Genomic DNA, 18,315 nt, shown 5'->3' on the forward strand with positions numbered 1-18,315 from the left:
TCTAAGGACAAAGGTACATAGCCCCTACCTTGCTGAGTGATCTGAGCTAACCCTTTAATCTCCTTGTGGCTCAGTTTTGACATCTCGCAAATGCAGAAGTCAACCTAGATTCCCTATGTATCTCACAGGGTCATTGTATAAATCACTGAGTGAATCTGTGACAAGGTCAAGTTTCCTGGGAGCAAGGCATCACAGAATGCCAGATTCTTTCATACCTATGAACACATGAATTCTCTGGATAGCATCATGTGTGGGTGAGAACAGGAGGCTGCAGGACTGGGGTCCATTATATGTGAGGAATGCCATGGTCTGTAACTCATGTGGGTGAGGTACAGTAGAGTTAAATAATGTATCACCAACTCTCAATTGGACAGTTGAAAGAAAGAAGAGGAAACGGGGAGAACAGAGAGTTTAGAGCAAATATGCTCGAGCCTCATTTTAGCCATTGGTTTCAGACTCTCCACTCATTCCAGATCCAGAGCTGCCTTAAAGCATCAAAGACAGATGGACTGGATCTTTTTCTTTTCTAGGGGAGGAGCTCATGAGTAGGGATAAAAGTTTGAGGCCTGCATAGTCCATATACACATTCTGGGTCATTCAACCCACTGGCTAATGGAGAGTTGATAGTATTGTCTTATGGTCCAGTAGAGCTTGCTCTCCCAGTGTCATTTCCATCAACCCCACCCTTCACCACTAATATGTGAGTTTCTCCATAAGTAGTGGAGCTTCGGGGAGCGGGGGAAGTAAGGTAGCTAGATGTGTGGACTGAACACATTCTTATTTTGTCTCCTAAGCTGATCACTGGAGATTCCATCGTTAGTGCTGAGGCAGTATGGGATCACGTCACCATGGCCAACCGGGAGTTGGCATTTAAGGCTGGCGACGTCATCAAAGTCTTGGATGCTTCCAACAAGGATTGGTGGTGGGGCCAGATCGACGATGAGGAGGGATGGTTTCCTGCCAGCTTTGTGAGGGTGAGTGTCAGCTTTCACTCTCCTCTCCTTTCTCCTTGGCTACTTGCCCGTGGCTTCCCCCTCACCAACCCCTTTTCTCCTTCTCATTCCCCTTCTTATGGCTCCTCACATTTTTCCTCCATGTTTTTGGTCTCCTACCCGGCACTTGGGCTTTCTTTAATCTTTGCCCTTCTAATTTTGAGGTTTTTTTCTTGTTTTTATAACAATCCCCATCTCCTGCCTCCCATCTTCTACCCATTGTGACTTTGCACAAATCACTTCCCTTTCGGCCTTGATAGTTTTGAAGACCTTTTCAACTCTATATTGCTGTGAAATTTTACCTTTCTTACCTCTCTTTTCTGCTTTCTTTCTTTTACTTGCCTCTTCTTTTTTTATCCTTTCTTTTTATAGCTCTCTTCCCACCCTCTTTCTGCCCTCCCCACTCCTCTCTGCTTCCTTTGCCTCTTTTCTCTCATTTAGGGAAGTGTGAACACCCCTGCGTGTTGTCTCATGATTGTCTGCAGCTATTAATGTAAGAATCTGGGCTCCTTACCCTCTCAAGGGCTAGAGTTACTGACCGCAAATATTGCTTTTTGCAAGGTGGTTGGGAACTAAGATGTGCCAAGGGTGGGAAGCAGGCAGCTTGATAAGGCTGCCAAGGCCTTGGCCCTTTTGACATTATGCCACGAAGAACCTGGCCTTTAAAAGAAGGGGTCCTTGAGAAGGTGATCCTCAGCAGTTTCTGCTTCCTCTGTATTACCCATTAGCAGGATGCTAATGTGGGAAGAACACTGGCCTGGTGTTCCAGCTCATGGCTTTCCTTGGTGTTATGAGCTAGAATTAGCTGTTTGGCAGTCATCAGCTGTGATTTTCCCCATATGCAAATGGTATTGACAATTATTTCATGCTAGGGGATATCACAGTGAACAAAATAATATATATTAAAACAGATTAGTGGCAATACAAGTACCAAAGCCACATCAGGGTGTCTTATAGCCATCCTTACTATCACCTTTTGTTAGTTTCTTTTGTAAGATGAGGGTGAAGTCCTGGCCTCAAACAAAAGATCAGAGTGGCTTGGGTCCTTGGAAAATGAAGGGCCTCAGGATATGAAGGATAGAAGTGTAACATGAGGGAAGGAGCAGGGCATTTGGAATCAGATAATCCAATATGAAGATGCAGTCTCATTTTTACTACCTCCTGCCTCTATGGCTTTTGACAAAACTTTTATCTTTCCTTATTTCCTCATCTGAAAAATAGGAATAGCAGAAATTTTATGATGATTAAATGAGATTACTGTGTGAGTAAAGTGTCTGGCACATAGTGGGTACTTAGCACATGGTAACTTGCTTTATCATCCTCACCACTGCCACCTTGTTATTAATAGCTCCAAGAAGGTCTGTGTATCAAGGCTGACCATAGTGATTGAAAGAAGCCTCCTTCCTAGGGGAGTTGCAAATGTAGGAAGCACTGTTATCTGGTTACAATAATTTAGCTGAGGGCACTGCTCAGAAGCAAAGAGGTAGACAAAATGGCCTCTCATCCTCTCTATACTGAGAATTTCTTAATGAAATATCCAGTCCTTTTCCCTCTAACATATATGGTGTCTTCCATCAGAGTCTCCACAGACCATGTGTCCCAACTCAGCTTTGTTGGTTAATGAATTGGTCCCAGGGGTAGTTAGAAAGAGCACAACGATAACCATGGGCCTTTGTAACTAGCCTGAGACCCTGTATACAGACAGCTTGTGTGCCTTGGGCTGACAGCCCCCTCTAAAAAAAGGATTAAATTGCACTCAGTGAAAATCACCCAAATATGCATGTATTTCATCTTCAATGAAATGTCATTTTTATAATAAACTGTAATTCAAGGGGTGGGATAAAATACTGGGAAAAGCAGAAAGACTCTAGGAGACAAATAACAGAACCAAGTTTTAGAATATCAGTGAACTGACATTGATGCTCATACATCCAAGGCCAAGAGGAGTGTTTCTCCAAGCACATAGCTTCAGTAGCCACATGGGTGGGCTGAAGCTGACCTTTGAGGAGACCCCTGGCTGGGCCAGACATGCATGGTATAGAGTCTAGCCTAGCGGTCCTCAGTCTTGGCTGCACAGTGAAATAATTCCCTTCGGTAGCTTTAAAAGACACAAACACTAAAACCCCAGCTCTAGGCTGGTTAAATCAGAATCTTTGATATTGAGAACGATTTGGCTTAGGCCAGTATAGTCCAGTAGAAATATAATGTGAGCCACAAATGCAAGCCACAACTGTAAAATTTTCTATTAGCCACAATAAAACAAGTTAAGAAGATATTGGTGAAAGTAATTTAATGTATTTTAAATTAATTTAAGTTAACCCAATATATCTAAAATATTATGGTATAATATTATATTATCACTATAAATTTTTAAATATTTTACTAAGTTTTTGAAATCTGATGTGTATTCTATACACATCTCAATTCACACTGGTCACATTTCAAGTGCCTATTAGCCATATGTTACTATTAGCAATGTTACAATTGCTATTGTATAGGCTACTGTACATTGCTACTGTACAGGCTACAATTGCTACTGTAATAGGCTAATAGCCTATTAGCAATGTTACAATTGCTACTGTATCAGATAGCACAAATCTAGACTGAGAACCATGACAGCAGACCAGGAGCATTAATGAAAAAGCCTAAATCATAAGTTAGAACTCCAATATTCTATTATACCAGTGTTTATTCTTTGAGAAACTAAGATGTTGCCTCAGATTGTATTTGTAATGAGTTTTTGATCACTGCAAACCTTTTTAAGTGATAAGTAAATGGACTTCTGATCTCTAAAGGGGAATACAATGGAACTTTAGCAGCTAGCAGTGGTGGTGTTACCAGTAAAAGGAAATCAGGTTAAATTGTTGCATGAATGATGTGAAAATTGACACCAAGTTAGACCTTTCAGTTCTCATAAATGAGCATTTATGTATAGGTTTACATTCTGGTAAGATTGTGTTACTCAAGGAATTAAATGGTAGAGGTTATATAGGCTCTTTTCTTGTTGTTGTTGTTTGTTCACTCACTAAATTGTGTCCGTCTCATTTGCAACCCCATGGACTGTAGCCTGGCAGGCTCCTCTGTCCATAGTATTCCCCAGGCAAGAATACTGGAGTGGGTTGCCATTTCCCTCTCCAGGGGATCTTCCCAACCCAGAGATCTAACCCACATCTCCTGAATTGGCAAGTGGATTCCTTACTACTGAGCCATCAGGGAAACCCAGGCTCTTTTCTAGTAGGTATTTAAATGTAGAATTGCTAACAACATTCTTCTGCATTGATTTTTGTTGAGGTTAGAATTGTACTGTGGAGGCAGTGCTAGCTATATTAAAAAATGAGAGACCTGAGTTATAATCGTTGCTTTTGCAGACATTTGACATATTATCATGGGTTTTCCAAAGAAGGCAATGGCACCCCACTCCAGTACTCTTGCCTAGAAAATCCCATGGACGGGGGAGCCTGGTGGGCTGCAGTCCATGGGGCCACTAAGAGTCAGACACGACTGAGCGACTTCACTTTCACTTTTCACTCTCATGCATTGGAGAAGGAAATGACAACCCACTCCAGTATTCTTGCCTGGAGAATCCCAGGGACGGCGGAGCATGGTGGGCTGCCATCTGTGGGGTTGCACAGAGTCAGACACGACTGAAGCGACTTAGCAGCAGCAGCAGCAGCAGCATGGGTTTTTAGTTTCTCCTTCATCTCTGAAGCATTCTTTAGAATCTATTCAAGCTCTGACATGTCTAGGTAGGACATATAGATGAATAACACTCAACTATTGAATCTTCATTATTACTGATATAGGTAGATGTTGATTTCCTGAGATGAGGTACCTCTATGTTGTAGAATTGTTGCCTTGTTTATCTAGTCTCATCCTGAGCTGAGATTCAGTAACTCCTTGAGAATACTGTCCTTAGGGTATTTGGCATATAACATAAAAGTATAATGGCAAAGAAAAGACTTTCCTCCTAACTCTATACCAACTGGACACCTTTATAGTTCATTGGACCAAATAGGTTACTGACATAGTGGAGCATTTCCATTTCCTACCTGGAAGTCTCATTGCTATGTGAACATCAGCCCTAGGATGTTTAGTACTGTTCTATCCAAGGTAGACTTACCTGCTGTTAATTAGGTTTAAAACCAATGTGAAATCTGAGAAACCGGATTCTTGCCTCAGTTCTGAGTATGCACCTTGAACAGTTTTCTGTATATTTTTGAAGCCCAATTTTCCTCCTTGTAAAATGGGGATAATTAAGTCTTGTGAAAATCATTTGTAAACTTAGGTATGCTGGATATCTGTAAATAGGAAGTGTGATACCATTTTGGGTGCTATACAAGAAACTTCTGAGTTTATATGCCTTCTATCCAGTCAGATATCTGCCTCTTCTATTATTCAGAATTTTAGTCTGTATGTACATACATGTATGTGTGTGTGTGTTCTCAGTCTCTCTCATATCTCTGGGGATATGACTTCACGAGAGCAATGCAGGAGTTGATTTACTTTCTCAGCAGTTGGTCATGCATGCTCAGTCACTCAGTTGTGTCCAACTCTTTGCAACGCCATGGACTGTATCCTGCCAGGATCCTCTGTCCATGGGTTTTCCCAGCAAGGATACCCAGGTGGGTTACCATTTCCTCCTCCACAGCAATTGATCAGGTTAAGTGAATTAGAGTTTGCTGAACATCAATCCTCACATTTAAGTACTGACATCTTCAGCTGCTTTTCTGGGCTGGTGTCCCATTTGGGAGCTGAGAGCCGACTGCCAGGATATGATGTGTCTCTTAAGTAGAAAATCCCATTCCTGTGGTGGCCCTCTTATCCCATTTGGGGCCCTAATTCCAAATCATTCAGGCCTATTTCTTTTATTACCATGTAAAAATTGGCCTTTGTTCTGACTTTGGGCCATGATCTGGGGTCAGCTTACTGCCCACTTGAGGGCAGGCTCTGTACAGAATATGTAGCAACCTGCTATTAGTGGTAGCTGAGGCCTGAGAGATAAGGCATGGGTTTGTTCAGAGTGTAAAGAGCCTACTCAGAAGCCATCAGCATATATTTTCCTTGTTTCTTAAAATTCTAGATCTCCCTGGTTTCTGGCCTTCTGGCAGAAGATGAAAGGATGAGCTAATCGGATCATTACCATCATTCCTTAGGGTTGTGCAGATCAGATGTCACAGAAACTAAACCTCTCCTATTTATACGAAAGCCCACTGCCCCCAGAATATTACTTGGCTTTGGACTATATATAGTGTCTTTTTTTTTCATTTCACTTGGGAAAACTTTTCACCTATATAAAACCCTAGACTCACAGTAGATTTAGAGCTGTAAAGACCCATCTTAGCCAGGAGTAGCTGACTTAGATGTTTACAGGGCCAGACAGGTAACTTACATGAGTAAAGCAGCCTGGTACTAGGGTAAGTGGGAGCCTGTGTCAAGTTGGGAAATCTATGGCCTATCTAAAGGGAGCAAAAGTGACTTGGATAGTTCTCATTGGTGGAATAGAGTATAGCAAGTATGAAAGTCCAGTGAGCTCAGATCTTCCAGATTTTTCAAGAAAAGCCAAGAATTGGATTTCATGTAAAAATCTTAATATTTTAAAAATGTTGACCAATAATTCACATTTTAAAAGAAACACTGTGAAGAATAAACTGAACTTATCAGTAGGCTAAATTGAAATGTCAGTTCCCAGCTTGTGACCACTGGTCATCCTAGTTTCCTCATTTTATAAATCCCGAGGAAACATAGACTCAGAGAATGGAAGTGACTTTCTTACTCATGTAGGGAATTAGTGACAAAGCCAGGACTTGAACTCAGGCCTGCTGACACTTACTTAAGACAGATGATATTAAGTCTTTGTCTAGTAAGCACAATGTATGGAATTCCTCAGGTATGGTTTCTGTCTGTTGTTTTCCTGTGGATGGGCCATAATTTCCTGTTTCTTTGTATGCCTTGTAATTTTTTTTTTGTTGAAAATTGGACAGTTTGACTATTACAGTTTGATAACTCTGGAAATCAGATTCTCTTCCTTCCTCAGAGTTTGTTGCTGTTGTTTGTTGAGGGATACAATTGCCTACTTATTTACTGACTTTTTCAAACTTTTTTTTTTCTGCAAAGACTGCATTCCTTGCCATGTGTAATCATGGAAGTCTCCATTACATTATTTCATTAGTCAGCCAATGAACTGACAGAGATTGCTTTTAAATACCTGAAGCCAAAATAAACAAATTACTGACCTGGTCTTTGCAACTTGGCTAAGATTTGGGGCATTCCTTCAACACTAATCCAGGCTGCCCACAACTCTGCCTTACTTTTCTTTTCTTACATTCCTGATTGCATGGAACCTACAGATCCTCCAGAAGTGCAAGCCTACCACCTACTCAGGCTTTTACTGAGCATACATCTGGTTCAGGGCATGTGTGTTGCACTCTGACTTCCTCGGTGTGCACAGTGGCCCTTCTGAGGCTTTATTTGCCCAAGAAATTTTTTCCTCAGTCTCTTTCTTTCTGTGGTATTGCATCCATTTGCTGCTTGCCCCTTCTGCCATCCTTTGCCCCAGATGGACATGGGCAGTGTAAGTCTTTAAGTCTTTCAACAAAGGTAGTCATGACCTCTAAAGCCAATTTAGCCTTGTGTAGGGGTTTAAGACAAAGGTCAGTCTCTATGCCTGACCCTCAGGATCAAAAAGGTCAAAACACACAGCCACAGTATTTTAAGAACAAGGTCATTAGCCCCTTGGCACCAGCAAGCTGCAGGAGGAATACGGGCCACCTTTCTCTCAGCTGCTGGGGAATCAGAAATGGTAGACAAATTAGCAAAATGCTTCAAAATTTTCTTATCAAATTTTAGCCACCCTTTTCTGCGTCAAGAGGGATAAATTGAAAGATTGGGACTGACATATATACACTATTATATATAAAACAGACAACTAATAAGGGCCTACTGTATAGCACAGGGAATTATACTCAATACTCTGTAATGGCCTGTATGGGAAAAGAATCTAAAAAGAAGAGTGAATACATGTATATGTATAACTGATTCACATTGATGTACACCTGAAACTAACACAACATTGTAAATCAACTATACCTCGATAAATTTTTTTTAAAAGAGTTCCCTGCTTGCTGTAAGTTTTGGATTAGATTCCAAAATTCTGAAAAAGTTTGTTCTGTTGTTCTTAGTCAGCTAAAGGGTGATTCAGTAGAGGGACTTATTATTTGTGCATCCCAATCTACCACTTTTAGTGATGTTCCCCCCTCCTGAATCTTAATCCTGTGCGTTCTGGGCTACAGAACAGTCAGGAAAATGTATACATGGGCTGCTAACATGACTGTTAACACTTGAGGACCTACTTCCCATTTTAGGCTAATAGCAACAGTGTTTTGATTTCTTGAGATGAGTTCAAACATGCTCTTGTTTACCCATTCAAGTTTCAGGTGGACAAAGACCTAATAAGTAGAAACTCTTGTTTGTGATGCTAGAGGTGATTTATTATAAGATCTGTGAATTAAGGATGACATAAGGAGGGAGGGCCTTTCTTCCTGGATTACAGAAATTTCTCTTCTTCATACTAAAGTTTGAAATGGTGTTATTAGCAGTCATTTGCATTCACATGACCACCTTAATTGCTTCTCATTATATACACATTTTGGATAACATTATCCACTTCATCTTTTGGCTAATTGGAGGGGATTTTAAAAAATATGAAGTCATCCAACTCAGAGATAAGATGATTTCCTCCATATTAAAGTAGGTCACTCTGTAGGTCTCACTTCAGTTCAGTTGCTCAGTCGTGTCCAACTGTTTGTGACGCCATGGACTGCTAGCACATCAGGCTTCCCTGTCCACCACCAACTCCTGGAGCTTGTTCAAACTCTTGTCCATTGAGTCAGTGATTCCATCCAACCATCTCATGCTCTGCTGTCACCTTCTCCTCCTGCCTTCAATCTTTCTCAGCATTAGGGTCTTTTGCAATGAGTCAGTTCTTTGCATCAGGTGGCTAAAATATTGGACTTTCAGCTTCAGCTTAAGTCCTTCCAATGAATATTCAAGACTGATTTTCTTTAGGATGGACTGGTTTGATTTCCTTGCAGTCCAAGGGACTGTCAAGAGTCTTCTCCAACACCACAGTTCAAAAGCATCAATTCTTCATTGCTCAGCTTTCTTTATAGTCCAACTCTCACATCCATACATGACTACTGGAAAAGCCATAGCTTTAACTAGACAGACCTTTGTTGGCAAAGTAATGTCTCTGCTTTTTAGAGACATTACTTTGGTCTCATTCTAAGGTCTCACTTAGAATCCTCAAATTGAAAATAACCATGAAGGACATATAGTCTGTGTCCCAGTCTCCAGGCACGATTATAACTAACTCATCTTGGACTTTTAAGAACCTGGCTAGCATCTGTCAGATAAGCCTAAGCTACTTCTTTGATTAAAGCTGTTAGCCCTTACGTTGTAATCTAAGCCAGTTTCTTGAAACATTGCTATTTGGATGAAGCAGATGATATTTAAGAGCTTGCAACAGTAGAAGACATTGTGACTTATTCCCTTCATGGTGGGGCTTTCTTTCCAAGGCTCTGTTGTTTCAGCTAATGTGATTAGCTGCCTTAGTTTTAAGACTATGATCTGAAGCCTAGGGCCTGTCTTTCTCTGTGTAGCTAACCCCTAGGTTCATTTAGGGATCAGACTGGGCCTCCCTAATACCATGTCTACATTGTTTTGGTGGTCTTGATGATTTGAGGAGAGGAAGATCATGATTGATTGAATGCTTGAAGATGAAATCTGTTTCTGAGGCTCTTTGGGAAGTACACAATTTTGTAAAATCATGATAATTGTACATATATTTCCGTTTATATATGTTTCTTTTTTTGTCATTATAGATGTCATTATGAATTAAGGTAAGCCTCTTACCTTTTTCTAATTATTATTATTACTGCTGTTACCATCTGCTCACCAGTATTTACTAATCCTTGAACAAAAGTGACCATCTAGCACTTAGCAAAGCTGCCTCCTTGAGCCAGGTAGACAAGGGCAGAAGTTATCTGACATCTTGAGAGGCCTCCTCCCAGGAACTTTGTCCTGCTTATTAGAGGGTCACCAGAAAAATCATACTTAGATGCCCATGGGTCTCTTCTTTGGTTTTCAGAAGTGAGTCTTCTTTGGAGAAACTTGATTTGGGAATGCCTTAGTGTTGAATGAGAGAATTGACTTTTTTTTTTTTTTTTTTGCTTTAATTCTGTTCCCAGAATGGGTTTGGTCCCTCAGGTTAACTCAGGGAGGACATAAAGTCTGGTTGCCAATCTCTAGGATGTGAGCCACAGAATAAAGGGCCTGAGGGCTCAGGCCTTGTCTATATCATTCCTGTTAGAGATCCAACCAGCAAGGGAGTCTGATGTTTCACGGCCTAAATACAAATAGGTACCATTGCCTTTTTAGAGACATTTTATCTCCTAAATAGGACAGGAAGAAAGCAAAAGTAGGCCCGAGCCTTAAGCAAGAAACTAGACTCCCCCACCAAGAACAGTACTCCCTGAGTATGGTAGACTGGACTAACTTCCCCTTTGCTTGACTAAGATTAGAACTCAGATCCAGTGAGATCTGAGTTGCAATGTATCTTTTGTTGAGTTTTTTGCCTTAAAGGAGTCAAGGAGTAGGTGAATGATGCTAAGAGGGTAGGAGAGGCGTATGAATAGGGAGCTTTGGGCAGAAATTTCTCTAGCCTTTTGAGGTTGGGTGGTCCTTCTCTATTGGAAATATGCTGTGTAGGTATATCAAAGATCAGTTTGTGTGTATTGAACAGGGGGCATTTTCTTTGGAGGAATAGGGAATGATAGGGCTCCTTGGAGATACAGAGATGAAACACTTGACAGATTACCATGCAAGAAGAACACAGTGAAGGTAGCAGGAGCATTGGGCTGTAAAGTCAGAGATCTGAATTTAAGGGTCAGCTCTGATGCTGATTCTCTGGGGATGTCAGGGAAGGACCTCTTCTTGGCCTCAGTGTCTTAACTAAAAATGCAGGAAGTTGTACTTGGTGGTTTCTGATGGCCATTTCTGCAACAGTTTGAGCTTATTCCATGATTCTATAACCAAGATCACCTGTGTTTACCTGTCTGCATTCAGTCAGAATGGTATATCAAATTGGTTTGATGGAGCTTTCTGGTGGAGAAGGAAGGATTTGGCTTCACACTACAGTTGTTGAATGGAGAGTGGAGGAACCACTGACACATTAATAGGTAACACTCCTTCCCCAGGATGTGGTAAGGCTGTTTCTGTGAGGCACCAGCCGGTGAGTACCAACAGGAAGATGATGCAAGGTTGTGTGAAGAAGCCATTCAGCAAAGAAGCTGTGCCCTTCTGTCCTTTATACAGCCAGATTCTAAATTAAGAGACCATTTGCTTTTGATCTCTACCTGTATCAGTTGAGTAGGGAGCTTTCTGAGGTGGAAATATCTGGGCCTGAGGCTCATCTTCTTAAATTGAAGCCAGGCTGCTCTCTATTAGAAATCAGAGCCTCTCATTTCATGTTTTAAAATGTTTTTTAATTTTTTATTGGAATATAGTTGATTTATGATGTTGTATTAGTACAGAAAGTGAGTCAGTTATACATATACTCTTTTATTTTTAAGATTTTTTTCCCCATATAGGCCATTACAGAGTATTATGTGGAGTTTCCTGTGCTATAGAGCAGGTTATTAGTTATCTCTTTTATATATAGTAGTATATATGTCAATCTCAATTTATCCATCCCTGCCTTATCCTCTGGTAACCATCAGTTGGTTTTTATACATCCATGTCTCTACCTCTGTTTTGTAAATAAGTTCTTTTATACTCTTTTTTTTTAAAATTCCGTGTATAAGCAATATCATATGGTATTTGTGCTTCTCTGGCTTACTTCACTCAGTATAACAATTTCTAGGTCCCTCCATGTTGATGCAAATGACATTATTTGTCATTGGTCTTTTTTTATGGCTGAGTAATATTACATTGTGTATATGTACCACATGTTTATCCATTCCTCTGTTGATGGACATTTATGTTGCTTTCGTGTCCTGGCTATTGTAAACAGGGCTGCAATGAAAATTGGGGTGTATGGATCTTTGGGAATTATGGTTTTCTCTGCGTATATATCTAGGAGTTGGATTGCTGGGTCATATGGTAGTTCTTATTTTTAATTTTTAAAGGAGTCTCCATACTGTTCTCCATAATGGGTATACTGATTTGTATTCCCACCAACGGTATAGGAGAGTTCCCTTTTATCCACACCCTCTCTAGCATTTATTGTTTGTAGAGTTTTGATGATGGCCATTCTGATTGGTGTGAGGTAATACCTCATTGTAGCTTTAATTTGTATTTCTCTAATAATTAGTGTTGCTGAATATCTTTTCATGTCCTTTCTGGTCATCTGTATATCTTCTTTGGAGCTTTAATTTGTATTTCTCTAATAATTAGTGTTGCTGAATATCTTTTCATGTCCTTTCTGGTCATCTGTATATCTTCTTTGGAGGAATATCTATTTAGATCTTCTGCCCATTTTTTTTTAATTGGGATATTTGCTTTTTGATATTGAGCTGCATGAGATTAATCCAATAAGCAAATAATTACTCTCCTTTCATTTTATAATTACCACTTGGCTTTAAGATGTGGACTTCAGAGAAGAAAGGAGAAGGCTTTAGCCACTTCATACTGAAGTGTGAATGACTGATATCAGACTTTTGCTTGAGGATGATTTGGAGGAGAGAAGGGACCATGAAGGAAGCAAGGAAGCAAAGTCAGCAAAACCAAAAAAGAAAAGGTAGATGGGGGAAGAAAAGTGGAAAGAAACACAAAACACTAAGGAAAGGGAGAGATGCAAGCACACTTACTTTTAGCACCTCCATTTGTTTGGTGCCAGCTGGTCCTCCACAGGAACTTCATGCCCCTTAAGAAGTATTTCAAATTCTAGGCGACTGGCCTGAGAATCAGACAGAACTGACTTCACATCTTATACCCAAGTACTTGTGATCAGTGTGATCTTTAAAATAATTTCTTCATGTCTTTGGACCTTTTTTATCGCACCTGTAAAATGAGGACAGTGAGCCCAATTTTCCTTAAATGTCAGACCCTGATATTTGAATAGCATGCTATAGTTTGATATGGCATAATTTGCCCTCTCTCATATAGAGAGTTCAAAGGCTCCTAGAGCAGGGCAGAGAGGTTACAGCTGAAAACCAGAGCAGAGAGAGAGACTATCTTCTCCAGAGACCTTAGAGTAATACCTAAAGCCTCAGCTTCTTGGGGATCACAATGCAGTACCTTCTGCATTCTCCATTACCATTGTGGAGTTTGAAAGAGTTAATTCATGTGAAAGGAGGTTAACAGCTCTGAAGTCTATGCCTGCATGAGAGATTAGACTTGCTTTTATCCTGAAGGACGTCTGAAGATTGAGTTGGCTTTTTTGAAAGGGAGAGACCACAGGTAAAACAGAGGATCAGATCAGTGCAGAAGGAAGCTGCCTAACAAATGAATGCCCCTGATACTGTCAGAGCTACCTGCTCATGATAACTTGGCCCTTACAGTTCTCTTTTGGCTCTTATTTGTCTTCTAGTTCCAGTTCCAATATGGCAGGATTCTTAGGTCCCACTTACTAATGACAAGTTTCTGGACTGGCCTATAGCCAAAGTATCCCTGGCTATTAGACTGCTAGTCTCCAAGCCTCTTTATGATTCTGCAAGGGCCAGCCTCTCCTTTACTTGATGCCCCTCAGAGGGATCTGGAAACATCTTACAGTAGCTATGAAATCCCCAAGTATATAAAGTTTGGCTTTAGAATGTACCTCATTCTCTGTTTATCTTCTCTTCTCTTACTTGATCTCACCAAGTAAGTCTTTGAAACAAGTTGCTTCCCAGAGCAGTACATCTGCTCAGGTGAGCTACTGTCCCAAATAAGCATCAAACTCAGGTTCAGGTTGGATTGGTACCACAATATGCCAGAAATAGGGTGAGCACTGAATCTCTGCCAGTCTCAAAAGAACTAGAGTTCTAACCCCTGGGTAACAATTACTTGTTTAAGATGAGACTGTCTTCCTTAGGTTCTTGTATTAACTGGCTGAACTCAGAATAGTCAGTAGTCTTGAGGTGCAATCCAAAGGAGTTATATAACATGAGGACAACTGACCAAACCATTCTCTTCCCTTCAGATTTTATTACTTTCCCAAGAGCTTTATTTCTGGCTTTAATTTCTTTTTCTTGATTGGGGCAGATTGGAGACTATTCCCTGGCTCTTCCTCCCACCCCAGATACAAATACAACCCTCTAGCTTTGGAATAGGACATTTAGAGCTGACAGAAAAATTCACTTATTTTCTTTCCTCATATAAGACTGATATGGCTGTCTTTGGATGACGTATTAAGGCAATGAGTGGAAAGTTGAAGACAGGATATTTTTGTATAACAGCATATCTAAAGTGGCACATCTAAGGTGTTTTATCCTTGATCCTTCTATAGGGATGATCCTGGAGAAGGCAAGACCAGAGCAAACCACAATTTCAGGTTACTTCTTCAAAGCTGAAAGGAAAGCATTTTCCTTTATGGCCAGTTCCATAAATGGCCAGTTTTCTTGTTTCACTTTGCTTGCTTTCCCCTCTGTTTGCTGGGAAAACATGTATTTATACAAGGAAAAATCCACTTGAGGTGGTGGTGGATTGGAGTTCTTTGGTAAAAAATAGATGAAGCAGACTTTTGACAAAAACAGGGTCCACTGGAGAAGGGAATGGCAGACAATTTCAGCATTCTTGCCTTGAGAATCCCATGAATATTATGAAAAAGCAAAAATATATGACACTGAAAGATGAAGCCCCCAGGGCAGTAGGTGTTCAATATGCTACTGGAGAAAAGTGGAGAAATAGCTCCAGAAGGAATGAAGAGGTGGAGCCAAAGTGGAAAAAACGCCCAGTTGTGCATGTGACTGGTGGTGAAAGTAAAGTCCGATGCTGTAAGAACAGTATTGCATAGGAACCTGGAATGTTAGGTCCATGAATCAAAGTAAATTGAAAGTGGTCAAATAGGAAATGGCAAGAATGAATATTGACATTTTAGGAATCAGTGAACTAAAATGGAAAGGAGTAGGTGAATTTAATCCAAATGACCATTATATCTACTACTGTGGGCAAGAATCCCTTAGGAAAAAGTGGAGTAGCCCTCATAGTCAACAAAAGTGTCTGAAATGCAGTACTTGACTGGAATCTCAAAAATGACAGAATGGTCTTGGTTCTTTTCCAAGGCAAACTATTCAACGTCACAGTACTTGAAGACTATGTCCTAACCACTAATGCCAAAGAAGTTGAAGTTGAATGGTTCTATGAAGACATAATAGAGCTTCTAAAACTAACAACAAAAAAAAGATATCCTTTTCATCATAGGGGACTGGAATGCAAATGTAGGAAGTCAAGAGATACCTGGAGGAACAAGCAAGTTTGACCTTGGAGTACAAAATGAAGGGGTACAAAAGCTAACACCTTCCCATGTTGGTTGGGACTGGCTGAGGCTGTGAGATGCATGAGGACCCTTCCAACTGTATACACTGGGGGAAGTACAGCTCAGTAGGGAGAGTGCAGTGTCAGGCTGTAGACAAAGGGTGACTATGTTGCCATGACAAGTGGTTGATGTTAGTGGGTCCAACATTGAGTTGTTGGCTGTTCTCCAATAAGTAGATGACCGGGAATTCAAAGGCAGGCAGTGTGCAATGAACCAATAATGGTTTTCTCATCTGTAAAATGAAGTCCTTATAAATTCCTCCAACAGATTATCATCAAGTAGTTACTGAGGAGATACAGAAGTACTTTGCTGACAAAGGCCCATATAGTCAAAGCTATAGTTTTTCCAGTAGTCAAGTACAGATGTGAGAGTTGGACCATAAAGAAGGCTGAGCACCTAAAAACTGATGCTTTCAAACTGTGGTGCTGGAGAAGACTCTTGAGAGTCCCTTGGACAGCAAGGAGATCAAACAGTCATCCTAAAGGAAATCAACCCTGAAAATTCATCAGAAGGATTGATGCCAAAGCTCCAATACTTTGGCCATCTGATGTGAAGAGTTGACTCTTGGAAAAGATCCTGATGCTGGAAAATATTGAGGGCAGGAGAAGGGGGCCACAGAGGATGAGATGGTTGGATGGCATCATAAACTCAATGGATATGACTTTGAGCAAATTCCAGGAGATAGTGAAGGACAGGGAAGCCTGGGATGCCACAGTTCATGGGGTCACAAAGAGTCAGACATGATGAGCAACTGAACCACAGCAACAAAAGTACTTTAGACCTGAAGCCAATCCTACAAGAATATGATAGTAGATATGAAAACTTATATAGGAATTAAATGACTTGCCTAAATTCTGTGACCTTACTCAAATCCTTTCTGTTTTCTAGATCACAGTTTTCTCACCTAGAAGATGGAGGGATTGGACCAGATAAACTCCAAGAATCCTTCTAATCCATACTCTATAATTTTTAACATTGACGTAAAATACACTTAACATAATTTTTTTTTACCATTTCAATCATTTTAAAGTGTACAGCTCAGTGCACTTATGATGCTGTGAAACCATCACCACTATTTAGTTCTAGAACTTTTTCATTACTCCTAAAATAAACACCTACCCATTAGTAATAATTCCTCTTCCCTCCCTCACCACAGCCTCTGGACTCCATAACATTTGTATACAGGTCAGCAGGTGAAAGGCAGAGGATTTTGAGGGAAGGGATGTGGTTCAGTAGTTCAGCAGTAGGAAGAAAGAGGCAAATGAGTAGCTGCTGCTGCTAAGCTGCTTCAGTCGTGTCTGACTCTGTGTGACCCCATAGACGGCAGCCCACCAGGCTCCCCTGTCCCTGGGATTCTCCAAGCAAGAACATTGGAATGGGTTGCCATTTCCTTCTCCAATGCATGAAAGTGAAAAGTGAAAGTGAAGTTGTGTCTGACTCTTAGTGACCCCATGGATTGCAGCCCACCAGGCTCCTCCATCCATGGGATTTTCCAGGCAGGAGTACTGGAGTGGGGTGCCATTGCCTTCTCCGAAATGCATAGCTACAGGAGACTTTCAGCCTGGATAGGATTGAGAAGCAGTTAGAAATACAAGTCAGATGTTGCAGGAGAACCCTAAACAAGGAACATGCCAAGTGTGGGGCACTGGCACAGTTCTATAGGATTAGTTAGTGAGACCCTACCTGTAGAGTAGCAAGTGGTATAGCCTAAACAACATAGCAAGTCTGACTCTAAAGTGACTCCATTTTGCCAGGTCACCATACTGAAGTAGTTTTTCTGATGTCTGTCAAGTATTGTGACCTTTCTAGATGAATAGATTTCAGAGAAAAGTGAACTTCTGAAAGTTTTGGCAAAGTCCATAAATATGTATACATGTACACATGTTACTTTTTTGTTATCCATCTGCCCCCCTCTCCACCCCTAGGGCACAAAACTCTGCACACAATATTTTAGAAGTAAATTCTACATGATTTTATTTTATTTAATTGAACTATTCCTTTTGTGATTATTTGACTAATAGAAAGCTAAATTCAATCAAGGTCTAAGCAGTCGATGGCCTTAGGGATCAAATTGCAACATCTGTTGGATGATAGAAAAAGCTAGAGAATTCCAGAGAATTCTACTACTACTGCTGCTTCATTGACTATGCTAAAGCCTTCAGTTGTGTGGATCACAACAAACTGGAAGATTTTTAAAGAGATGGGAGTACCACCTTACCTGCCTCCTGAGAAACCTGTATGGAGATTAAGAAGCAACATTTAGAACCGGACATGGAACAATGGACAGGTTCCAAATTGGGAAAGGAGTATGTCAAGGCTGTATATTGTCAGACTGCTTATTTAACATCTATGCAGAGTACATCATGCACAATGTCAGGCTGGATGAAGCACAAGCTGGAATGAAGATTGCCGGGAGAAATACCAATAACCTCAGATACGCAGTTGACACCACCCTAAGGGCAGAAAGCAAAAGCTGTCTTTTCTTCATTGGGTATTCTTGCTTCCTTTGTCAAAGATAAGGTGCCCGTATTTGTGTGGGTTTATTTCTGAGCTTTCTATCTTGTTCCATTGGTCTATATTTCTGCATACAGATCTTTTGTCTCTTTAGGTAGGTTTATTCCTAGGTATTTTATTATTTTTGTTGCAATGGTTAATGGGATTGTTTCTTTAATTTCTGTTTCTGAGTTTTCATTGTTAGTGTATAGGAATGCCATGGATTTTTGTGTATTAATTTTATATCCTGCAACTTTACTAAATTCCTTGATTAGCTCTGGTAATTTTTTGGTGGCATTTGCAGGGTTTTCTGTGTAT

At 40.5% G+C, this 18,315-nt stretch overlaps 1 protein-coding gene across 2 annotated transcripts in view; it reads left to right on the forward strand.

Moving 5' to 3' along the window:
- The window catches only part of ARHGEF9 (Cdc42 guanine nucleotide exchange factor 9), a 331,172-nt gene that overhangs the window by 169,949 nt on the left and 142,908 nt on the right, over window positions 1-18,315 (forward strand). Inside the window, exon 3 of one of the 2 annotated variants that reach the window (XM_052663173.1) lies at window positions 795-974. The exons of the other annotated variant lie outside the window; for it this stretch is intronic. Within the exon in view, the coding sequence (XP_052519133.1) occupies window positions 795-974 (180 nt within the window). The remainder of the gene's footprint in view (window positions 1-794; window positions 975-18,315) is intronic. 2 annotated transcript variants of the gene reach the window in all.

The sequence above is a fragment of the Budorcas taxicolor genome, chromosome X, assembly GCF_023091745.1.
Source record: "Budorcas taxicolor isolate Tak-1 chromosome X, Takin1.1, whole genome shotgun sequence".
Lineage (NCBI taxonomy): Eukaryota > Metazoa > Chordata > Mammalia > Artiodactyla > Bovidae > Budorcas > Budorcas taxicolor.